Source organism: Geospiza fortis, unplaced genomic scaffold (assembly GCF_000277835.1).
Source record: "Geospiza fortis unplaced genomic scaffold, GeoFor_1.0 scaffold270, whole genome shotgun sequence".
NCBI lineage: Eukaryota > Metazoa > Chordata > Aves > Passeriformes > Thraupidae > Geospiza > Geospiza fortis.
Genome location: NW_005054422.1, coordinates 485,965 through 511,679, shown reverse-complemented (window position 1 = coordinate 511,679; position 25,715 = coordinate 485,965). Strand labels below are relative to the sequence as shown.

The following is a 25,715-nucleotide window of genomic DNA, read 5'->3' as shown; positions in this document are numbered from 1 at the left end:
AAGATGCCACTAAACTCTTAAATAAAGACCATAACTTTTTACCTGTATTGTGTCAAAATGCATGTTCTCATGAACATGACAAACCAGCAGAAGAGCCTGAGTTGTGTCACTGTGCCAGATCAGAGACAGAAGTTGGAAACACTCAAGTTTCTGTTGGGCCTTTTACTGAGGAAAGATCAGAAACTCGTGAAAAAGGTGTGTGTGATGTAAATGAATGTAATTTCCAGGATGGTGAAGTAAACCAGTATGTCAGCATCCACGCAAAGGAGAACCTCTCTGGTTTTAGTTTATCAGCTGAGAATCTAGAACCTTTTACCAGGGGGAATTTGAAGCAGTTGCAAGCCAAGACTACTGAACTGAAAAACACCAGTTACATATTAAATTCTCAGATGAATGACTTGACCACAAGCTGGGAACAGATGCAGCCAGATCACAAGATTTTCTCAAACAAAGAGCTTGGAGTTTGTGTTGACCCAAAGCAGGTAGACAAATATGCTGCTACTCCTTCCTATGAAATACCCAGTGCCTCTCCTGGTGCAGCAGGATTTCAGCAAGGCAGAGAGCAGTGTGTGTTAGGTCCGATGGAAGATGGATCAAGTGACCAGAAGCAGTCCTGTGGCCTGGACAGACAAAATCCCCATGTTGAAATGTGGTCACATTTCATCAATCTTCAGACTGGCAATGCTGATTGGGGAAATCAGCTGCTTTCTGACACAGTTCCTTCTGGTAATGGTGAATATCTAGTGGGCTTTTTGTGGAATAATGCAGCTTCTAATGATACCATGGAGAATGACAGACTGTGTATAGTAAATGAAAACTTCCAGAATGAACCTGAAAATTTACCAAGTGCTTCATATGCAGTGGAAACATACCCATATCAGCTGCTAGCACCGGGATATGCTGGTACGTGGGGATGGCACAGTAAAGATGAACTTGTAAGTATTCTGCAGAAGTGGTTTGCTATTACAGCTTAAAGCTGAAGCTAGAAGTTTGACTAAGCCAAGTCAAACTGTGATTTCATTAGTTAAGTAGATGTTGTTTTGTCCTCAACCTGATGACTCCCTTTCCTTTGAAAAACTGAATGCTGTACAGAATGCAGAAGTAAAAAATTTTGCTGAATATTGATTTTTTTCTGTTTACTTTGTGTGAAAGTTCAGTCATTGGCAAAGTAATTTGATTGCAGATTCTCAGTTTCAACTGAACGTAAACAGTGTGCAGAAAGGAAGCTTGTTATAAACAATTCTTAATGCTCTTTAGCTTTGTATAGGAAGAAATTTTTGTGGATTTCCTGAAGTTCTTGTTTGGTAGCAATTAGGAAATCTTTTCCTCACTTCTGGAGGTGAGTAGTGCTGTAGAGAGGAGTGGCTGGAGGAGAAGTAAGAGGAAAGAGCTAGGCTGGATCTTGGCTAGCTGGGCTAAGAAACAAGTGAAGCTGTCTGGACACAATCCTGAGCTGCTCTGTGGACCCTGCTCAGGCAGGGAGGTTGGGCTGGATGACCTCCATGGTCCACTCCAGCCTTACCCACTCTGCAGAAGTCAACCTGTAGCAGCTGCTGCTCCTTTTCCTTCCCTGCTGAGCTTCCCTGAAATTGTCCCCCTCGCTGGCTGTGTTGGAACAGCTGCTCTGACCTTGCCCAGCACTTGCAGTGTGGGCAGTGGATTGTGCTCAAGGCTGTTTGCTCTCTCCTGGGGGAACTTCTTATATTAAAAATGGAAACTGATAGATCTTGCTGTCATCTTTGAATCTTAGTATGCAAGTAGTTATGTCAAACACTTCCACTTTTTGTAAGTTTTCTCTGTCATCCAGTAGATGTGTTTAAGTAAAATTTTTCAAGTTTTTATTTTCTGGGTATATTCTCTATGCACTGTGATAAGTATTTAAATGTGTGTGTTTAAGAAGATTTAAAGCTTTGTGGGGTTTTGGAGTGCCTGTCTTTAAACACTGCAATGCTCCTAGCATCTGTAAATTTAGAAAGCAAATTTTTAATAAGCTTTTTTAGTGTGTCTTATCATGAGCAATATTCTTTCCCAGTGTAATTACATTAAAACACTCGACATATATTTTTTGTGTGGAATAATTCAATGCATTTTGCTCAAACATAAGCAAAACAAGTCTGATGTTACTCTAAAGTATTGTAGTAGATTTTGCACTGCAGAGAGCCATCTCTCTTAAGCACAGATGTGACCGTTTATATGATGGTTGCATATAACCATATGTAATCATTAAATGTGTCCATTTCCAATCCAGGTTAAAAGAAATTATCTTGACATGATTTAACTGGATATGGTTATTCATTCTTTTTGTCCTAATGCTCTGTTCCTCCTCTAAATGTAGTAACAGAAGTTGTCATGCACATCTTATTGCTTTCAGTTTTCCATAGTGTTTCATTAAAACTGTTACATACTTCTATAATTTCAGAAAAATCCCTGTACTTTTGTGTTTTCTTGATTTTTTTTAAGTATTATTTTGCTGATACAATAGATACAGATCTAACATCTGTTAGGTTGATCTGCAGATAAAGGTGTAACATATGATTAGCAATATAATCAACATGAAGAAGACATGTATATTAGGGAACTGCCTGAAGTCTAGGTCAAGTACAGGCTGAGTTAGTCTGTCAAAAACAAAGAATGAAATGTTTGTTGTCATTTGCTCTGCTTGGATAACCTTTTCTGGTGGTTTTAATCAGGGAAATGAATGCTGTGCACTACAGTTCAGTTGTGTTTGTACCTGAAATGATTATGGGAACTCAGTTAATATATTCAGGTGTGAAAAAACATGACAGTAAAATCTTGAGTTGTATATCTGATACTGTTGTTTGAAACTGAATGTATCTGTGCACCAGATGCCTGCTGTGCATCCCTGAAATGCATAATCAATTTCTTTTTGCAGGAGTCAACCAAGGTTTCTGAGTTAAACCCCAATGCAAAGGTGTGGGGAAATCATATGTTACACTTGGAAGCAAGTGGTGCCACTGATGGTAGCGTGAGCAAAACGTGGGAAGAAATACCTGACCAGCCTCCAGATTCCTGTAAAGAAGGTATGGACAAGAGCTTCTGGCTGTTGCTCAAGCAGAAGTTAAAATTTGGTGCAGCACTGTCTCAATTTTAATTTTCTGCTAAAAAACATAAAGCAAGTATGTAAGCACCTTTATTTCGGATGTAGTTTTAACTGTGGCGTGACTGTGATTAGAAGGAGCACTTGTGAGTGTGTTTGTGGTGTGTGCTGCAGGACTGGATGCCGATGGCGATGGCGACAAGAAGCATCAGAGTGCGGTGCTGACGGAGCTGCCGGAGCCGAGCGCGGCCGTGCCGGGCTCAGAGCAGGCGGACATGAACCCTTTGGCTCTCGATCATTCCGAGTATGAGTCTATGCACGAGACCACCCAGACAGGTAAGACAAAGCTAAGGTGTGCTTGGACTTAGCTTAAAAACAAACTAAACATATATTTTGAGTTAAACAGTGAGCACCTGAAAAACAAAAAAGCCCTCCGAACTATACCAGTTTTCTTGTTCAATGTATGCATTCTTTAAACAGACCCTAGGAATTCCTGTCTGTTTTGCAGTCAAACTTGGACATGTTTAGAGACCAGTTTCCTCCTGGTTTAAATCTTAAAAAGTTCTGCCCAGCATCAAACAAATGTGTATTTCTAGTTGGGTCAGGTCCTGAGGTGAGGTTGACATACAGTTTGTGTCTAAAGTTATTTAGACACATTAGTTGTGTCTAATGTTAATGTGGGGAAAGACCTGTTTTGTATTTAATATAGAAGCAACATTTTAGTATTAACTTCTTCACATTCTTGGTTAATCAACTTCCAGAATTTCTCTTATGTGCGTTAAGAAGCTGTAGTCTATACCAGATGGTATGTTTTAAGAAGCTTCTGGAAACTAGCATAGAGATTCACCATGCTTATATTTCATTGAATGGGACAGAAGGTCTGCAAGATGCATGTAGGATTACTACTTGAACTGAGATGAGGGATGGGAAGTGGAGGAAAATGTGCTGGGTGTTTCTTCAGATTCACAACAGGTCTGTTCATTATGCTTAGCTGATTTAGTATTTAAAATTACCAGTATAGCGTCTATAATAGCTGCAAATTAAGGCAACTGAAATCAGAAAATCAGACATCATTGTGGTATCATCTTTGCTTATATTTGAAAACTGAAAGTTCTCATTGACTCTTGTACTGAAGGGTAATATTGGGGAATATTAAATAGTAACTAGCTGGCAAATAGGAAATGGTATTAATGGTGCCTCACACTCTAGAAGGGAACAGCATTCTTCAGATTAATGCTGTAACTTATCAGTATGTCCTTTATGTACCCAGAGTAGTTAACTTTTAACATGAGTTCGATGGTGTTGTAAAGAACTGAACAGCAGGTCGAGTCTGTTCCATTTGATGAATAGTGACACATGGTCCCAAGTCTGAAATATGATCTTTCATTTTTTAGTAATTATTTTTTAAAATGCATATGAAAGGAAATATGGTTAGAATGTGATACATGTATTTCTCAGGTGTTGGTGTTCTCTTCATCAGAGAAGAACATGTGGAGGACAGCATGGTGGGAGAAAATTAGAAGTTGCTTTAGGAAGAAGAAAGACTAAGGAGAGTTGAATAAAGGGATGAAAGTTAGTGAAGGGAAGGGTATAGAGGACAGTAGTGAAATACTTCTAAAAAACTAATTTACAATTACATACATACATATTAACATGAATAATGTTCTACTAAATGTTTTACAAATCTCTAAAGGCCACACAAAACTTCTACTCTTTAAACACTGCTCCCACTGACACAATGAGTTTACTCTACTGACATGGGTATATTGTGTATAAACTGAAAGGAACATGACGTTCATGTTTTCCATGTGATAATTTTTAAGCTTCCATATGTAAGAAAGAAATTAATTTTGCCTTCTTAACCAAAATATTGTAAGTTGATTGCATATTTGTTGTTAGTAGATTGGATATCTGCTGATATTCCATAACTATATTTTTGAAAACCTTCTCTAAATTAATGTGTTGGTAATTTAGAGTGAGACCAGAAGTATGGAGTGCCTCCATTGCATTGTTCCCTTGCACTGCATTAGTCAAGGTTTCATCAGCTAGAAATTTCATCAGCTAGAAATTGACAGTGTTTACTTTGAAATGTGCTTGTAGCTGTTCTAAAAGTGCTTCAGATTTTTATGTATTTGGAGAACAGAGGTTAACAAGTAAAGTCAGACATAGTTTCTCTTTTCTGTCTTAAATAAAAAGTTGCCGTGCAATTTCAGGGGTTAGTAACTAATACATAATGAACATCTGTTGAATTTGAAAATTCATTACTAGTTGCGTAGTCAGTAGTAGACATGATGGCTTGTTTAAAATAGATATTGTGTAATACAGCAGAGCTACTTTTTAATTTGAAGTATTTTAATTATTAGGTGGAAACGAACAATTGCAGCCAGAAGGTCAGGAAGATTTACGAGAATTACTGAAAAAGACACTGGAATTCTGTTTATCTAGGTAGGTATTTACCTAAATGTACCAAACTGGAGGATGACTAACAGCTTGGGATGTATGTTAATACATTTCTTAGTTACTTAAAACTGAGTGAAAATTTGGAAAAAGTAACACACAAATTTCAGTGTGTTGTGTTGATCTACCTCTTAAAGCTTACCTGAAACCTCTGCGCCTAATGCATAAACTAGCAAATATATGGGTTTGAAATGAGAGTAGTTACAAGCAATTACAGATCAGGTGAATTTTTGTCATCTTTACTGGTCATAATTAAACTGAGTAATTTAAGCCATTTAGCAAGCTTTAAGCCAGTGATTTCCATTAGTTAGCGAAAATCTGAAGGAATCTGCCTTCTACTATGTGATGAATTTTTGTCTTAAGTTTATTGGACAAAACTAATCTGTGACATTTCCCTTTTTTTTTCTTTCTCCCAACAGAGAAAATCTTGCCAGTGACATGTACCTTATATCACAGATGGACAGTGATCAGTATGTGCCAATAATGACAGTAGCAAATCTTGATCATGTCAAGAAACTCAGTACTGATATGGATTTGATTGTTGAAGTGCTGAGATGTAAGTAGAAGTTCCTCAGTGCTAGAAAGCATTTTGGTTATTGGTGTGGAACTAGTAATCTGAATTTTTCATCTCTTCTTTCTTATTGTATTGCAGTAAAATGCCATTGTTTTTCTGTACAGCATTAAGTAGCCCAAGTAGCTTAGATCATCACAGTTACAGGACTGTGGTTTTATCAAAGCTACTCTATTGAATAATGATCTATGCACATAAAAATTCATTATTTTAAATTGTGGGATGTGGTGGAACAACTCACATGATTGGGGGTTCGCGGTGGATATCTTTAACTGTTCTGTAAAGACAGGTGGGGAAAAAGGGATGGAGGAGTCTCACTCTGTTAAGGAGAGCCTTGAATGGATAGAAATCAGCTGCATCAGTCATGGAAGCTCTATGGTGTACCCGTGGGCCAAGACCCTGGGGGGCCTTTCCAAGGGGGATATTACAGCTGGCATCTGCTACTGACCTGAAGCAGGACAATAAGGCCAACAGAGCAATATTTGTGTCACTTAAGTGAGCTTTGGGTCAGCCAAACCTGGTTCTTACAGTAGGTTTCAATGGCTTAGATATTTGTTGGAAGAACAATGCAGCAGCTCCTGTCATCCATCAAGTTTCTGGAACATGCAGAGGACTGTGTCCCCATACAGGTGTTAGATGTGCCAACCAGCAATGAGGCACTGCTGGACTCACTGCTCAGAAACTGAGAAAACCTGCTCTGTATGTCTCAGTCAGGGGGAGCCTTGGCTGCACCAATCATAGAACTGTAGTGTTTGGGGTCATGCTGAGCACACTGAGCGTTTCTAAGGTCTTACATTTTGCAAGAGCAAACTTCAGCTTGCTCAGAGCACAGCTGGGAAGAATTCTGTGGGAAGCTTCCATGGAAGATAAAGGCACTAACTATACTAGTGCTGGGAGTTGTCTCCTGGAAGCACAAAAACATTTCATCCCCTGTAAAGGTAAGGGAAGTAGGTGGATCAAGAGATCCTTTTGGCTTAACTCTGTGCTTCTGAGTCTGCTCAAGACAAGAGAGAGGCATACCAGAGATGGAAAAGTGCATGAATACCTGGTGAGAGCTACAAAGGTATTGTCAGGGTGTGCAGAAATGCAGTTATAAATGGAAAACCTCAGCTCAGAGTGTATTTGGTCAGAGCTACAAGTTTTGTAAAAAACTAGAAAGGGTTCTTCAGGCATGTAAATGATGAACAGAAACATTGTCTGCTTGTTTCTTAATGTTCAAAAATATTGGAGGCTCTGCATTGTATGTCTATGTTCACAGCATCTTTTGGAGTGCAAAGCTCCCAGGTTTGTTGACAGCTGAAATACATTCTTGTCTTTTCTCTCTTAGCGTTGCCTTTAGTTCAAGTGGATGAAAAGGGGGAAAAAGTTCGGCCAAATCAGAATCGCTGTATTGTGATTTTACGTGAAGTACCTGAATCTACTCCCATTGAAGTAAGTGTTCCCTTGTTCAGTGAAGAACACTTTTCCCTTAGGACTTGGAAGTTAGATTTCTTCTGGATTTCAATAAGCGCATCACATTTTTTACTACACTGTTAGTTTTGAACAGCACTTCTTAAATTTAGTTTATTGTCTTTGTTTGGATAAGAAATATTTTTGGTAGACGCATGTTGCTCATAGCAAGGCTGTGGTAGAACCTGTAGTTCTGCAGAGCACTTAGAAACTGGTAGTGCTGTCTTTGGAAGAGATACATCTATTTCTTGGGCTTTGTCCAGCTTATATGCACTTGGTGCTCAGATCCTTGGATAAATAGACAAAGATGAAAGAAGATAAATCTTAGAGTAGAAAATGCCACTGTTGTCCCTTGAAGCTTGCTCAAGTAAAGTAGTTAAAGCTTTGTAAACGTTTCCATAATGCTGAGGGTGAGAGGTGTCAATAAGTCACTAAGGATCGCCCCTGGGTTGTGGAATGAGCGCAAGACTGGAGATCTTCATTGTTTGAAAGATACTTAATGCCACTCCAATGAGGCAGGGCCTGTGACTGGTGGAAATATTAGAAAAAATCATGAGGTTGTAATTAAACCATCTTGAATTTTCAAAAAGGAGAAGGTGCAGATTCTTGATGATGGGTATATATTTTAGTTTCTCTTCTATTTAATTTTACAAGAAAGACTAAAGATTCTGAAAGAGTTGCTCCTCTTAGTAACCATCATACAAAAATCAGAAGTACTGCAGTTTAGAAACTGGTAACAAAAAACTAAGTGGCCTTAATAAACAGGAACATGAAACAAAATGCTAAAAGGAATTGAAGGGAAGAAGTTGGATATGTGCTATGAACATAGCTTTAAAATAGTGGCTACTTCTAGCTTTCCAAATGAAATGTAGCCTTACAAAGACTACCTTACTTTTGCTATTGTAGATATTTTTTTTCTGTCATGAGTTTATCAGGTTGGATATATTAGCACTGGATGTTGACTCTTAAATATTTGACCACAACGAAGTTCTGAGGAGTCTTTATTTTCAGAAGAGTTGTTCTCCAGTGAAATGTTTTATACATTGTATTTAAATTTGTTGTCCTGGAAAAATCTAGATTTAACTAACCAGATTTAATAGCCTATGTTTTCTAGCACAGCAGAGTCAGGCTTTATTTAAGCAGCAAAATTCCAAGGTGCTGCAAGGCCTCCCAAATTGTGTTGCCTTTCGATGCTGCTCACCTCAAATCTGTGACAAAACAAAAAAGTATGCAAATGAATTAAAACAAAAAATCCAGGGTCTGTTTTTTCTGTAGAAACTAGCCAGTGATGTTTGAGGTAGCATAAGCACTGTTTCAAATACATGAATCTGTAGACATTTGAGTTAAAGCTTACTTGCAGGTTTCTGCTGAAAAGGCAGGATTTTCCTGTCCCATGCCATATGCACAGGTTTTCATGTGGCTCCATGGTTTTGGGAACAGGGGAGAAATCTACATCTTTCTGCACTTGATAGCAAGTTTAAATGTGTTCTCTGGCCTAAATAGCTCCCAGCCAGACCTCTCTTGCAGTATGGCCTTATATAGTGCTAGTTTTAATTCTTTCCAGGGGGATGTTGGAGAGAGCTGACACTACTACAGGTGTTCTGAACTACTCAGTTGTGTTTTGTAAGCCCAACAGTTCTTTCTGTCTTTCTTTCTCAGTGTCAGAGTTTTGCATTTTGCACTGATGTTTTCTTCTCTCCATCCTTCCCCCCTCACCTCCCTGCCTCCTTATCAAACCACTTTCCTCAGGAGGTTGAAGCACTTTTCAAAGGAGACAATTTGCCTAAGTTCATCAACTGTGAGTTTGCCTATAATGACAATTGGTTCATCACATTTGAATCGGAAGCTGATGCACAGCAGGTAATGCTGTTTTTTGAAGCTTATTAGAATGTAAAAGTAAATAAGGATGATAGGAGGATATGAATTGACAAGTTGTAAACTGTATTACAAATGTCTTAACAACTTGAAAAGAAAAATACCCCACACTGCAAAAACAGTAATGCTTCCCCTTAGGTAGTATCCAGTTTTCAGTAACTATTAAACATAGCACTTAAGAGGTTTTTTTACCTTGTTCACATATCCTGGCTTCCTGGCTAAAGCTATTATTTTTTTGTACAGGGAGTGTTGACTTTTTTGGGTGACACATTGAAATGCTTCAATCATAACCATTAGAATCTTATTTTAATGCTACTGAAGCACTTAATAATAAGTTCAATGTTGCTAAATGCAGGTGATTTTGCTATACTGTAACATTAGCAGACACTCCAAGAATTATTGTTAATCTTAGCCTGTCAAAACTTAAGTTCCCTTTATTTAAATTACATTTGACAAATCTAACAATTTCTTTTTTATAAAGGCTTACAGGTACCTTAGAGAAGAAGTGAAGACTTTCCAAGGAAAACCAATTAAGGTAAATAGAGGTTTATGATGTTAGGGGTGGGGTGTGTGTGTATGTTCTGGGTTTTGTGGTGCTCACTGTGATTTCTAATATAAATTTAAGTAGTCCAATCTCAGCAGCTATTTGACCTGGAGGGGGTTTAGAAATGTAGCATATATGACTTCAGCTCTCCTCTTCCTCATTTCTGGCAGTGGTATATCCAGCCCAGCACTGATAAGTGTCCAGTAAAAGTTTGAGAGCTGCTAATTTGAACCATCCTGATATAATTTGAAAGACTACTGTAATAAATAATCTAATCTCCTTTGCAGGCAAGGATAAAAGCAAAGGCAATAGCTATAAACACATTTTTGCCAAAGAATGGATATAGACCTCTGGATATGAACCTCTACACGCAGCAGCGCTACACAACATCCTTTTACATCCCTCCTGTATACAGTCCCCAGCAGCACTTCCCACTGTACAGCTTAATTGGCCCACAGACCTGGTCAGCCACACACAGCTACCTTGACCCTTCATTGGTAAGTCTCTTGATTCTGGAACAGTTGTGTTCTTTTCAAAGCTGATACTATATTCTTATTGTGGTGTAGGAAACATACCTATCCTGAGGAGGGGAGTTTAAGATTCTGGTTCTTCTTGAAAACCAGTCCTTCAGAATCCCTGTCATGGTGTACAAGATGGATTATTTGAAAATTGTGTCTGATCTCAGACTGGAGTGTGATTCTCTTCTTAAACCTTTTAGGTTTTAAGGCAGTTCCTTAGTAAAGACTTGTCAAGATACCAAGATCTTCTAACAGGAAGTTAGGTTGTAGGTTAACATGCTGAATTGCCCTGTTTGGCATGTTCTTAAAGCAGAATATTTTCTGTGCAATGTAACATCTCTTTTGGCAATGAAAAGTGAAAGTGCTTTTGCTAATTGCAAAAATCACTTTTAAATTGCTTTTTAAATTATTTTCTTAAAGGGGCTGTTGGTAAGGCTTGAAGCTAGGGTGTTAGCAATAAATCCTTAATACTCTGAAATACCTATTGTATCCTGCAATGCTGCTTCTGTCTTCTGCATTGTGACACTCATCAGAATTACCTTGGCCCCTTTTAGTTGGCCTTTGTTACCCTACAAATACGTAGAGTTTCCTGTAATGACTGGAAGGCTCAGGTTTCCTATCTGGAGCCTCTTTCTCCCCTCTGGAGATGCCTCTTGTGTCTCAAAGAAATGAGGGGAGCAATGCTCAAAATTAGAAGCTCTTTAGATGTTTTTTTTGGCAGAGGATTAAAGTGTCCTTGAACAAACTTGAGCAAACATCCTCTGTACTGAACCACAGCTAATTAAAAAGTTGGTGTGTTAAACACTTCACACACAGGGAAGGGAACCAGAAGCCTTGCAGGGAGAGGCATTCTGGGGGGATGAAGAATGTGGAAGAGACAAGGTAACACAGTGAGCAGTGTTATTCCAGGAAAAAGCTGTCTTGTTAAGCAGCAATGAATGTGAATCTGCCTGTAGATAAACTGATACTGACTGTTGCACAGTCTTGCTCTGGGATACTGAAGGAGCTGGGTGGGTATAGTATGGAAGACAATGGTTAATAAGCCACAGGTTCAAACACATTATACTGTGTATCTACCTTATGTTATCCTGTAACTTTCTGTATCCAAGAAAGTTTACTAGTCCTATCCTTTGGGGAAGACTTGATGAGTTTGCTAGCATTAAAGATCTCAAACTTTTCTTAATCAAAACAGGAAGTCAACTCTCTGTGCTTTGCTTTTCAGTGTTCTGCAGTGTATTGTCATTGGTTAGCTGCATTTTATGTACATGACTGTAACGTGATGTTTCTTGATTCTTTTGTAGGAAGAGCTATATTTGAATAGAAATCACTTGAGGAGAACAGGGACCATGAGGAACCATGACACAGCAATAATTTTCATGAGACAGGGTTGCAGTTTGCATGTAGAGACTTGTGTGAAAATACAGCAAAGTTTCTCTATTCTGCTTCAACATAAACTCTACTCTCTCTCATCTCTAATTTGAGATTGAATACTCTGGTCATGTGGGCAATACCATTTTAGTTCTGAAACTTGAATATGGCAACACATGTCCTCAGGATTTTAAAACTACTTCATTCTTCATCATGTACTTAAATTATATTTGAGGAAAAGATCTAGTTTTTCCTGTTTGGGAATAAAAAAAAAGAAATTGAAAAGAAAGTATATTTTAACCAGTTGACTTCTATGAATGCTTTTGGTATTATTGGAAAACAGGGAAAAAAAATTCCTCCAAAAGGTTCACACGTCATTATAAAGAAAGAAGAGTTGAATATTGCTAGGGTCCCTAATATGTTCAGTGTCTTCTCATTTTTTCAGGTTCAGTGGTTGCTTACTAGCTTTGATGGAATTTTTCAGGACTCATGTTGTAACTCTTAAACCAGAAATACTGCAAAGCATTATTTTGATGAAACTTTGTTCCTCAAGGAGCTTTTTTACAGGCCTTCTTTAATGGCCTTTTTGTGAAGCCTGAGGGAGCATTTGCTGTCATGCATGCTAGGTTAGGCTAGCAGTAGTTTGATATGACAGCTTTGGTGTTAAATTTTGTTTTCCATTGATTAATGATTTAACTTGCACAAGATTTATGATTTAACCTTTTTCAAGTTTAAATGTACCTTTATAGCAAATGGTCTTAAACATAGCTGTTTCTCAAAGCTTAATAGAATGCAGAAAGAATCTTTTTGTTCTGCATTGTAGTTATTTTCAGGGGAAAAATACAAGCAAGCATTTGCTGGTGCTAACAGTAACATTCCTTAAATGAAACTCTCACATTTAAATAAAAAAGACAAAAGTGTGCTAGTGAGGTTGGAGAAATGACTTTGAACATGCTTCAGGTTTTGAGGCATCTGCAAGACGTTAGTATGCACCCACCCCAGAAAATGTTTTGCTAATGTTGCTTCTTCAGACAAGAAGACAGTTTTTCACATGTAGAATAAGGTGGTAAGATCTGAAAAGCATCACTTAACATCCACTTATTCTCTAGGCTTTATTTAGATGTCACATGGAAGTAGAATGAGGAACTAAAAGGAAGTTGTTGGGGTTTTTTAAGGGAGGAAATCATGTACAATTATAAGAGAAACAGTTACAGGCCATGTAGATTGGAGGCTCTGACAAAGAACTATCTTGGTACTCCAAAGCCATGTGTAGTATGGTGTGAAAGAGGAGGAGAGCTGTTTACCTTACAGCCAAGAATTTTGGCTTGATGTTTTTCAATCCTCTTGAACTGTCATAAGTTGAATATGTGTGGTGGCTGGCTTCTCAGAAAAACAGAAGCTTGGGGTTTTTCCAGAAATTTTGTAAGTCAGCTACAAGGCACTAGACAGATGCTCTATTGCTGTTTGAGACAATCTTTTGAGTGCTGTCCTGCACAGAATGACATAAAATATGGGGTTAAGAAAAGTAATACTCAGTTTGTTTATAATGCTGAACATGCAATACCTTTTTTTAGGTAACACCATTTCCAAATACTGGATTTATCAATGGGTTCACATCTCCAACCTTCAAGCCTGCTGCTTCTCCACTGACAACACTCCGACAATATCCTCCCAGGAACAGGCAAGTTCATCTATCTTTTAACAATACTCTTGTATTATCTGGCACATGGGGTTTTCATCTGCTTATTTTAATAGCACTAGCTAACTTGAGAATACTTGTGAAACTAAACCTGGTGCCAAAGGAGGGGCCAAAGGGCAGATGGTACTCCTGATGTTAATGGATGTAGTGTTTCGAAATGTAAATGGACAGTCTGAAAGCTGAGAACTTGTCTGTTCTGTGATTTAGGGTATTCAGCTGAAATATTCTGGGAGATGACATGTTGTCAGCAGGATTATTCATATAGCAAAGCTCTAGTTGAAAACAGGGAAAAGTTCATTTTGATAATTCACATGACCTGTTACAACGAATGTTGATCATTCTTATAACTGAAATAAGTGATAAAGGAGTGAAGATCTTGCTTCTTCTGAATTCTGTGAACAGGCTTAGGCCTCAGAAGGTCTCTGCTAGTGCGCGTATGTTGAAATGACTTTTGAATTTATAGGAATCCTAGCAAGTCACATATACGCCATACAATACCCAGTGCAGAAAGGGGACCTGGGCTTCTAGACAGTCCTACAATATTCAACTTTTCTGCTGATCGTTTAATCAATGGCGTCAGGAGTCCACAGACGCGGCAGCCGGGCCAAAGCAGGACACGGGTGCAGAGTGCCACCACCAGCTACACCAAGAGGGAAGTGGGAACTGGGAGGATGGAACAGACCAGCCTTGACTCGTCCCCTGGATTAGGGAGGGGAAGGTGAGTGTGCTTCTTGGTTGTCCTCTGAACAGCCAAGTGCTGCTGCTTCTAAACTGCTCTGTTTAGTGGAAGTGTGGTATTGTTACTGTTCTCAATGCTGCTTTAAACTCAGACTCTCTCCTCAAACCTAAAATTTCGCAAAGTACGTCACAGATACACAACTAAGGCAAAGCAGACTTGCATGCTTCCCTACCAGATGAAAATCATTATTGGCAACCGATGAGCTATTTAGATCTATAAGATCTAATCTTCTGTCCTTTCTTCATCTGGTGCAAGAAAGTTTTTGTATATTATTTGTTTGACTTTATTGAAGAAGTTCTGCCCAATTCCATTGTTCAGCATTGCAGATTATACACCTGAATGCGTGTTAGCAGTGCTCATTCTTCACTTTTTCAGTTGAAGGATCAGAATTTTGACCAAACTGGGCATACATAACAGCAAAGATGATGGATTGGTATGGAGGGAGGAAAAACTGATACAGGCAACTAAGGAAACTATTGTTATGTTATTTTAAAAGCAACCTAACAAAAACCAGAACCAGCTACCTGGGGAGCTGAAAATTAGCATATTTATAAATACAGTTCTAATAAGTGCTTCATAAAAGTATTGTGCAGCTTTGATAATGGTTGTATTTATGACTCCAAGTAAATCACATTTTGAGTGACTTCCTAAATTGGAAGATAAGTGTTTTGCAGATGATCCTATTTCAGACTTGTATCATTGCAAAATTAAATGGGTATTTTGTGCAAGGGTTGTAATACTTTTCTAAATCTAATTTACCAAATTGTGTTATAACTAATGGATGAAAGTATGATTAACAACTCAGGAAACAAGATTGCTCAGACTATAGACTACAAAAATGTGCAGCAATAGTCACTACTTAAAATGATATTATTTTGATGTTTCAGTATTGAATACATTTAGAATAATAAAAGTCAAATTAACTTAGAAAATGTATTGAAACTGAATTAGAATGCACTTCAAATTTTACTGTGCTGCTTGGAAGGGCTTTACCTGAAGCAGGGCTGGGGTTAAAGTGCTAAAAATGTTTTGAAGGAGCCTTCCCTGGATTGAAAATAGTTAGCTGTATTTGAGAAGTTACATTGGTATACAAAAATTCTTGACCCTCCTTATTTATATACTGTAACATTTTGTCTAATCCTTATATATAATCTCTACTGAGATGCTTTTAACACAGGAATTACTTGTAACCAGTTTATTCTTACCCCAACTTGCATACGATGTATCCCTTTATTTTAAGGATAGCTTGCTAGGAATTTTTCCCTAAAACATACCTGGATAACCTGTGTAGAATGAAGATGGATGAAATAGCAATTGGAATTAATTTCTCCTGTTTTCATTAACTGCTTTCCATCCATTTATAGGCAAGGTTCTCATATCTGCATTCTTTCCCTTAGGAAAAACTCATATGGCTACCGAAAGAAAAGGGAGGACAAGTTTACAGTGAGTGTTCCTGATCTTATTTGTCTCTAATAAAAGCAGGGTAACAAGGCAAGAGTGTGGATATTACATGGAGTAGCAGGGGATGTAAGTTACTGCAGAAGCAGTTGTATATCACAGTTGATTAAGGACAACAGCTCGTTAGTCTCATGAGTTTACTGCATTTGGGTATCAGAGATTTTCCATTAATGCAGAAGTCAGGGAAAAGTTAAAATTACTTTTACAGTAGCAAAAAATTTCCATCTCAGTTTTTGCCAACATGCCAGTGTTCACATTCAGGAATGGCTAGACAGCCAAAGTTCAAAACACTCAATACTTCATTATCAATCATGGTGACAGTGAAGAACATTATATAGATCCTTGTGGCATAATGTGTAGCAAAAATATTTGTTATGAAGTGGTCAGTTCATTTTCTTAAATGCCTCCTCAAGTGCCACCAGGTAAGGGTATGCTAACACTATTAAAATACTGTGGTTTTGGGAAACTGAAATTCAAGATTAATACCAAAGTAGACTTGATACATGAAAAGGCTGCACTAAGTGTAGAAGAGAAAAATATGTTTTCGTAGGATTTAAGGTTTGGTGTGATAAAACCAGTAATTTCTTTGCAATTAATTTTTGCCACACGGGGCATATTCATGAAGTTGAACCAGGTTATTTCCTTATTCATGTTTCATTTGTAAAGTAACACTACTGCATAAGCCATAACACTTCCCTAAAGGTGAGGAATCACTGCATACAAGTGTTTGTGGCTCCTGCTGTTGATTGGCCTGAGTGAACTAGGGTAAAGGAGCAGGAAAGTTTAGTAAGTGATTCCTTCCTTTTGATTGCTTTTAGTTGTCATCAAACTTCCCAGAGGCAGTGAGTCTAGATTGCCTGTAGGATTCCCAGTACTTGTTCCTTTTGCCCTTTCAAAGCTGCTTGAATTTTTAGAGTGAAGTTTTCCTATTGACTTTTTTCTATATTTAAAAGAACAAGGAAGTGGTACAGGTTAGGTGTGAGTGACTGGAGTGAAAGGATTACCTTGGACACCTCCCGGAGCAGAGCAGCACTTCTGACAGAGCTGACTGCAAAGATTATTTGAACTTAGAATGTAAAAACTGGTAGATGTGAGTTCTTTGGAGACCCATGGTTCCCTTCTGTCAGCACCAGGCTGTTATTGTAGCCTGTGCAACCAGGTTCCTTCCAGTCTCTTCTGGGCCAAGAATCTTTAATCTGTATTGTCCAGTGCTGCACCTTCAGCAGAGGTGAGAGCTGCTGCACACCCAGGACTGTAAGGAAGTGTACTTGGAACTAAAAAAATTAAAGTTTTCCCTTTAGACTGTGGAAATAATTGAATCCAGTATCCTATTTCTTGTGTAATGCTGTAGCAATTAGATAATGTACATAGGACACCACTAAAACTGGTATATTTGAATGGAGTAATGACTTCTTTAGAAGATTTTTCTTTTGAAAGGAAAAAAACAGAGAGTTGTATGCATGTTTGCATGAAAAGAGCATGAAACTTTTTGATCAGATTTTTTCTGAGGCTGTAGACATTAGCCAAGTACTGAAACTACAAGAGGTTAGCTTGAGAAATTTTATGCAGTTGGCTTAAAACTCATTGAAGTCCTCCCTTATCTAGCTAATTTTAGATGTTAATCCACTCTTAATATTTTGAAGGTTTTAGGATTCAACTGTGTAACTTAAAATGTAACATAAAAGCATTTGCTATTGCAGAACTGCAGTCCCCTTTAAGAAGAATAAGTGCTGTGATTTGAAGAATGACTTTAAAAAATTCAAGTTGTTCCTCTTGTAGTTTGAGCTGGATTAGTGTAGTCTCTTTACATGACCTTGGTCATCTGACTTCAATTTTTGAGATCTGCAGTCTCCATTGCTGTAGCATTCTTCCAGGGGGTAATGCTGGGTCAGGAGCAGTGATTGGAGTTGCAGTTGTTCTTGCTTCTGTATTTTTTCTTTCCCTTCTTCCCTTTTGGCACACAATTCTTTGGACATTGCATGTAGTTTGTGAAAAGACCTCAAAAGTAGTCTTATATCTTTGTTCTTTTTGTTCAGAAGCATTGTTCTCACATTCACACCATCTTGACTATATACTTGAGTTTTCCTTTTCAAAATAGGAGCAGTTTCAGAGATTGGTTTGCATTTGGTATTTTGCAGCAGAGATCATCTTAGCACAGGCCTCAGCACAGTCAAGAAACAGTTCTTTGAAGAAAAACTTCTTTGTTTACATGATGTAGTTGAAGTTAATTGGTAACTTCAGTTACAGTGTATTACAAAGGAGTTTTATTTTTCCTGTGTAAATATGAAATAACTTACAAATCCTTACCAGCAGTTCTCACAAGTGATCTTAAACCATGGTACTTTTAACTCCTGAACTGCTGTCTGTGGTGCAAAATAGTTGCATTTAACACACAGGTGGTTGTTTTGCTTGAGACATTGGTTTTCTTCGTAGATTTAGTTAAAGTCTCTGTTTCAAAAATAGTTTTGACTCTTACCTTTCTATTTTTACACAGTGACAATATAGATTAATACTAATTAGATATAAATTGTTATTGTCTGTACTACATACAAGGCATGCTGTCTTGCCCTTTCTTCATGTATCTGAAAATAAGATTCTTGTTGACTTCTGTCTTTTTATTTAGGATGTTACTAACTGTACATAAATGGGCATTATATTTTTACCATATCATGAGACATAAACCAGTCTGTTTTCCTTTCTGTGTGTCTGTCCTCAACGAAGAGTCAGTGAGAAAACTTCTTATTGTGTCAGTGTCCCTAAAGCTGATGCATATACCATGACATTTAAATAATAATTAAATATTTTAAGGGCAACAGTGGAAAATGAAAGCATCTATTCCTCGGTACTCTATGGGTTTTTTGGGAGATGAGATGGGGGAGCCTTCTCCAAGGGTTTGCTGATACAAATCAAGTGCAAAATACAGTTTAGAGCTGCATATCTTTTCTGTCATCTAGTGCAGTAACCCCAACATGGTGTTTCTGTTTCAGAGAGGCCAAACACAGTCTCCACCACCCCCAAAACCTCCATCTCCCAGCTTTGAATTGGGTTTATCTAGCTTTCCTCCATTACCTGGGGCTGCTGGCAATTTAAAGACTGAAGACCTGTTTGAAAACAGACTGTCCAGTGTGGTAATAGGAACATCAAAAGAAAGAGTGAGTAGTGGATGTTCATTTTGGTTGGGAAATCAAAGAATTGCATACCTCTTGTTTTCTGATTTGGTGGTCTATACATGGAAAAACTTATGGGTTTACATGGGTTGTAAGAAATGTTCTTTAAAAAGAGCTGTCAAATGATGTGCTGCTGCCTTCTTCACTTATATCTTAGAATTTGTTGGGTATTCTCTTTGAAATGGTGTGGAATATGGGCACCAGTTTAATAAGTAGATGTTAATAGCAGAGATAAGAAAATGTGCTCTTTGCTGTACATCACTGCCTCAGGCTTTTTGATAGACTCAGGTGAAAAATATGTGATACATTTTCCCTCCTGCTTGAAAGTAAGGCTTCTGAGTTTTATATAAAACACTTTCAAGTGACAAACTTCTAAGCACCAAAATAAAGAAGCTGCCTACATAATCTCAGTACACTAGGCATCATAGCTGGAACAAGAACTGCTACCAAAACCAGCTGGATCCCAGTGTTGTCTTGTCAAATTGCTCAGAAAGATAAAAATCCACCAGAATAACTTGGCAACCACTGCTGTATAGATGTAGTAGAGATGCAGTTGAAAATTAATGTTCAGTAGTTTTTCATAGATTTCATTCTTAGAACTGTCTCTGCCATGCCATCTGTGAGTGACAATATGTTCTTCTCCAGGAAAACTCAAATAACCCTCTGCAGTGTGGAATTCTCTGGGCTGTGAAAGTCTGTACTGTTTTTTTTTGATAGCTCAAATGTAACTTGTGTTTTTCTAGCTGTACCACAACTGAAGAAGTTAAGCCCTGGATTAGCAGTGCAAAGTGACATGGTGAACCACCACAATCTCTGGTGTCTTCTCCTGCAATAAGCTGGGTTTAGAATGCTTTCTTTGGTGCCCATGTGTCAGGGGTTGGTAAAGAAAGGGGGAAGAAGCAGGGCAGCCTGCCCCCGAGGCAGTGACTGTACAGAGAGCCCATCTACTCTGTGTGCTGTAAGTGATAGGAGGGGCTGCTGTGTTCCAGGATTGCATTTAGGGGGACTGTGCAGTTCAGAGCCATGGTAAAAACAGTGTTTAACTTACTGTCAGCCAGTACTACACATGGTAGACTGTTCTTGGCTAAGATCTATTAGTTGTGAAGTATTTTACCTCTGTTACTTATGAAGTGGTTTTTGACTGTGGTATTTCAGGTTTTAAACACAATTCCAGCACTTGCTTTTAATGCTGCAGCTGAAAACCCTTTGTTCCCCCATTACCGATCTAGTACTTGCTTTGTACTTATGGTAAAGAACTTAGACTGCTCTCCTGTAGAGGCAGTCTTCATATCAGTCAGGCACTTAGGCTTTATGATACTTGCAGTGCGCTGTCACATTAAAAAGCATCCTTCAATTTACCAGTTTCATTTTGCAGCATACAGGAGTTACTCTGTACCATTGTGTGGGAAAAAGGGATTATGCTGCCTTCCCTTGTTGGCATTTAAGTAAAGAGTAAGATAACAGCAGCTGGCTCCAAAAAGCAATTGTGTTCTGCTACAAAGCTGTTTGAGCTAACATCAGTCTTGCCAATGTATACAGGCTGCTTTTCACCTTGATCTCAATGTTTTTTCATGTCACTTGATGTGGTGTTACAAAGCACTGAGGTAGAGTTACACAGTGCTTCCCTTGTTTCATATAGATGGGCGAGTCCGATGTATGGGAGCTGAGGGGACTAAAGGTCTGTAATTTCCAGCAGTTGTTATGCAACTGTATCTTGCATTGTATCTTTATGCTCTTTGCTTAGTGATGCTCTTCTAGAAGTAGCTCTGGGAAATGGCAGGTAATAAGTGCAGCACTGTCAGATCAAGGCTGAGTGTTTTGGCAAGGAAAAGTTCTTGCATGTCTGCTTGACTTGAAGCTGTTCACACTTAACCATGTACCTACAAGTTCTGATGCACTTGGGTCCAGAATGCTCAGCAGCTTGCAATTTCAAGCCTTTGCACACACTATTACAGTGAATAAAACTATAAAAGCTGTTATTTCTAAACATCCACCTTTTGCAGTCTTTTACTTTGAATCAAACTAGGCTTATATCTACTGCTGCCTGATTTTAAAACAGTGCCATCAAATACCATTTTCTTTTATAACAGCAACCATAGGAGTCTTAGGGTTATGCCCTTTTAAATGGTGACTTGGCTGAGGGAAAAGGAGAGTTATCTTATTCTTTCTGAGCTTGTGTTCTCCCATTGCTTCCCCTTCTGCATACCAGAATCTCATTGGGGTTCAAAGTTTTTAGGATGAGACAGGTCAGAAGCAATACGAAGAGCATAGCACCCTTTAAAACAAACAAAATGGTTATAAATGAGAGATACATGTTTTTCAGGATACAAATTTGTCTTTTCTTATTTTGTGACCATTTAAAGTAATTATGCATCTTGAACCTATTTGGCATTTATCTGGAAGTACAGTATCACTTGGCACTAGCAGAATCTTTTGAGGGCTATAGAAAAAGCCTTTGCTTGGTAACACATCATTATATTGGGACAATACAGAATTAGAGCTTTGAAGAAGACAGTTCTTAGTGCTCAGCACTAGGAGACTTTTGTCTTCGTAGGCTGCATGTGGTTATGTCTACAGGTGCAAAGCCTGCTTTGTCACCAGCAGGTGCAGAATTTCCAGGTGGAAAGAAGTCCAGTCAATAGTGGTATTCCCCAGGGCTCAGTACTGGGACCAGTCTGGTTTAATAACCTCATTGGTCATCTGGACAGGGGATTGAGGGCACACTCAGTAAGTTCACAGACAGCACTAAGTTGGGCAGTAGTGCTGATGTTCTGGAGGGCAGGAAGGGAAGGGTCTGCAGAGGGGTCTGGACAGGCTGGATTGATGGGCTGAGGCCAGTTGTGTGACCTTCAATAAAGCCAAGTGCTGGGTCCTGCATTTGGGTCACAGCAACCCCAGGCAGTGCTACAGGCTGGGGACAGAGTGTCTGGAAAGTGGCCCTGTGGGGAAAGGACCTGGGGGTGCTGGGTGACAGCAGCTGAACATGAGCCAGGTGTGCCCAGGTGGCCAAGAAAGCCAAAGGCATCCTGGCCTGTATCAGAAATGGTGTGGCCAGCAGGACGAGGCCAGTGATTGTCCCTCTGTCCTGGGCACTGGTGAGGCTGCACCTGGAATCCTGTGTTCAGTTTTGGGCCCCCAATAAAAGAAGGACATTGAGGTGCTGGAGGGTGTCCAGAGAAGAGCAGCAAAGCTGGTGAAAGGTCTGGAGCACAAGTTATGAGGAACAGCTGAGGGAACTGGGATTGTGTAACTTGGAGGAAAGGAGGCTCAAAGGAGACCTTATCACTCCTTACAACTGCCTGCACAGAGGCTGTAGCCAGGTGGGGCTTGGTCTCTTTTCCCAGGCAACCAGTGACAGAACAAGAGGAAATGGCCTCAAGCTGTGCCAGGGGAGGTTTAGGTTGAAAGTCAGGAAAATTTTTTTTACTGTAAGGCAAGTTAAGTGTTGGAACATGCCTCCCAGAGAAGTGATGGAGTCACCACCCTAGGAAGTGGTCAAGAAATGACCAGATGTGGCACTTAGTGCTGTGGTCTAGTTAACAAGGTGATGATTGATTAAAGGTCTTCTCTAACCTCAATGATTCAAAGTGATTTTGTCATTCAGATATGTCCCAAAGGGACCTGAAGCTTCTAACTTCTTTGGAAATAACCCCAGTGTGTTATCTGTCTGTTTCTAAATAAATGTAAAGGAAACAATAACATGTTCATTACAATATGTATATTGGCTCCTTCTGTACCTTCCTATAGTCAATTTACCAGTATAAATCAAACTATGAAGTGTTTCCTGGTTGTGCTAATTTTCGGGCAGACCATATTAATTGGATATTTTCATTGTCTTTCTGTGCTTTTTTTCCTGCTTCAGAACATTAATGTGGATGCAAGTACAAACACTATTCCATCAGGAATTCCTCGAGAGCCGTTACCAGTTTCTTCTACATTGCCCAGGACCTTAGAAAGGTCTCCTTCGCCTCCCCAGCCTACTGAGTAAGCACTTAATTACATGGGTATAATTAGTCTGCTCTGCATCACATTTGCATTTTCATCAGGCAGAACAATGTAAATAGCTATTAAAATTTTAATCAATGAAAGAAGTAATATTTTGTTGTACTTGTAGTAAAGGCAATACAGCTTAATTTCTGAACAATATCATAATAGTGATTCAATCATAGTAGTCATTTAGCAGAAGAAAATTTAGTGTTGTGGTTTAGTTTCTGTGAGTAGAAGTTTAATGAATACCTTGCTGTCTTGTATTTAGATAGCTTTGAAACACAGAGAGTAAACCCATGGCCCTGTGGGCAGTACTGATGTCCATACCATAAAAAAAGTTTTTTGGTAACACTTTATTTGGAACGTGCAAATCAAATAGCTGAATAACTAAATGCTATTAGAACATGACAAATTAGAGGTAGTGTCACATTGCACAGGAATATATTTTTCTATTTTTGATAGTGTTTTTTAATGCAATGCTAGTCATCATGTGCTAGGCAAATTATAGCTGTAACTACTTGCAGTCATAGTCAAACTTTTTAGAGCTATTATTAAACTGTTCATCTATCCTGAAGTTTCACTTTTCACGAGCCTTGCTTCCTGCTGGGTGATTACAGGGACCCCAAAGTTGTGGATAAACAGCAGAGAGAGACACAGAGTACAGAAAGACTTTCTTCTTCCACTCTGAGTACTGCATGTAAATCGGTACAAGTCAATGGGGCTGCCATAGTAAGTGACCTTATTATTCACTTTTTCTTAATGATCCAGTTTGCATTTAACAGAATATTTATTTCTACCCCATGTTGCCTAATCATGTGAGCCCAGCATCCTAGAATTAGTCCAGCAGCTTAAAATTTGCTTGTTTGGCTTAATGATTACTTGCATGATAGAATTATGCAATTAACAGTGCAAAAGAGATCTCCTTATCTGAATCTTTTTCTTGGGAGTATCTTTGAGGTAGAAGTATTAATACATATGTTGATATTGAAACCAAAGTATTCATTGTGTTTCAGCTGGTTTAGAGTTTGAAGGGGAAGTATTTTGCCCTGTGCCAGTACCCCATTTTTCTGGCATGCTGTTTTACATTTTACCTGTTCTTCAGCTTTATTGTCTATGCAGCTTTTGTAAACTTCATACTCAGACCCTCATCTGCATATTTTAGTGTAGCAGTCTTTTGGGACAGGACTTCACCCTTTTCTGTTCTTAAAAGTTTTGGGTTTTTTTTCTCCTCAAGATGCTTTAACTCTGTCCTGTTTGTTTCTGATTTCCCAGGAACTGCGAAAACCTAGTTATGCGGAAATTTGCCAGAGAACAACCAAGGATCCTCCTACATTGCAACCCCAGAAAGAACAGAAGCCAAACACTGTAGCATGTGGGAAAGAAGAAAAAAAGCCCACAGAAACAATAGAGAAAAACAGAGAACCTCCTCCTGCAAAGTCACATCCTGGACAACCCAAAGACCAGAGAAGACAGTCAGGACGCAGATCGTCCCCTCCAGCCGTTGGCAAACGCTTAAATAAAGAACAGAGTACCCCTCCAAAATCTCCTCAGTGAAAATAACACCTGGGAGGGATTTGAGAAGAGGTCTGTTTCCCACAAATTAAACCCATGTTCCCACTAAGATATCTGAGAATGAGTTGCTGGTTAGGAGCTTGCAGTGATACAAGGCATGTAACAATGCCTGCAAGTTATTTTTTTGTGAAATACTTTTTCCCCCTCTTGAACAAGCATTCTATTTTTCTGGGTATTTCTGGATAGTTGTTCTAAACCTTACATTTAGATTGGTGCTTAATTGGAGGTGAAGCTTAGTGTGATTTTTTTTTTCTTTTTCCAAGGTGTAAAATATTTGTCTTTAAAAAAACAACTTTTTATTAAGCCTCTCTGTGGCTGTGTGAGTGCAAGCTCTGTATAGTGAGTTTTTTCTAAACTGTTAAGCAGAAACATGCTGCTGCAATATTTTTAATAAACTGGTCTGCAAGTACATATCTAAATTAGTGTCCAAAAGACTGATAACGGCAGCTAGTGTGTAGAGTGCAAGAAAGTAGATATATTTTAAAAATTAGTATGTGACCTTGAAGATTTTTTTTTTATTGGGCTGCTGTACTAAGTGTCAGCAAACAAACTTGCACTTTTAGGTTAAATGAGTAGCTGTTTCTAGCATTTTTAAAAACTTAATCTTTTTTTGATGTTTTGCACACACAAAATGAATTCTACAGGGCACCATATAGCAGTCTTTCTGAAATATTTCCTTTTTTGACTTACTGCAAGCAAGTAACCATCTTCTCACTCCAGAATAAAACTGATGTTATAATTTGCAAATACAAAGCACATTGTGAATAGAAAGAATCAAGTCTGTGAGCTTCTATGGTGGTGAAGCCTGTTAGTGGATGTTATCAGGAGAAAGCAGAGTAGCCTTCTTGTGATAACCTTAGCTTCCCTGTGCTTGTAAGGGAGTTAACTGAGTCAGCGCTGTATATTCTGGTTACCCCTGTGCTCTGTGTAGACTTTTTTTAAAACTCTGCCCCAAGTGCTCTTTGAAAGAGTTCATATCTTAGTCAGCCTTGTGTTGACATCTTCCTGTAACTACGAGCATTGGCATACGGATTTAAATTTTTCAAGCCGTGAGATAATGGTGTTTGTTTTGTGTGGTGGAGGAAGAGATCCCTGATATTTACCTCTGGGATGAGGTTTCTCACACTTATTTACTTTAGAAGTGATGCGCTTTCTGAAGGACAAGGATGCACTAAATTAGCAAGTTTCTAATAAAGTTGAATATAAATTATTTTTGTTTTAAAATGCCTAAAGCTTTTCTTTAAGTGTTTAAA

At 38.6% G+C, this 25,715-nt stretch overlaps 1 protein-coding gene across 2 annotated transcripts; it reads left to right on the top strand.

Annotated features, from left to right (window-relative positions):
- Positions 1–767: 767 nt before the first annotated feature.
- LARP4B (La ribonucleoprotein 4B) lies at positions 768–25,715 on the top strand. Of its 2 annotated transcripts, none has more exons than XM_031061694.1 (16): positions 768–935; positions 2,894–3,041; positions 3,233–3,394; positions 5,422–5,503; positions 5,935–6,071; positions 7,414–7,517; positions 9,285–9,395; positions 9,892–9,945; positions 10,242–10,451; positions 13,415–13,521; positions 14,120–14,257; positions 15,676–15,721; positions 18,724–18,888; positions 22,766–22,887; positions 23,508–23,619; positions 24,163–25,715. In XM_031061694.1, exons 1-16 carry the CDS (start codon positions 783–785, stop codon positions 24,442–24,444), a joined length of 2,133 nt encoding a protein of 710 aa, XP_030917554.1. In that variant the 5' UTR covers positions 768–782; the 3' UTR covers positions 24,445–25,715. The 2 variants fall into 2 exon arrangements, with proteins under 2 accessions (XP_030917554.1, XP_030917553.1); XM_031061693.1 differs by having other exon boundaries at positions 14,003–14,257.

What these genes read in the sequence shown, in the direction of transcription:
- LARP4B (XM_031061693.1), top strand. Translation starts at nt 783, where the DNA reads ATGGAGAATGACAGACTGTGTATAGTAAATGAAAACTTCCAGAATGAA. An exon ending in CAATATCCTCCCAGGAACAG is followed by an intron (nt 13,522 to 14,002) that starts GCAAGTTCATCT and finishes TTGAATTTATAG; the next exon opens with GAATCCTAGCAAGTCACATA. An exon ending in TAGGAACATCAAAAGAAAGA is followed by an intron (nt 18,889 to 22,765) that starts GTGAGTAGTGGA and finishes TTCCTGCTTCAG; the next exon opens with AACATTAATGTGGATGCAAG.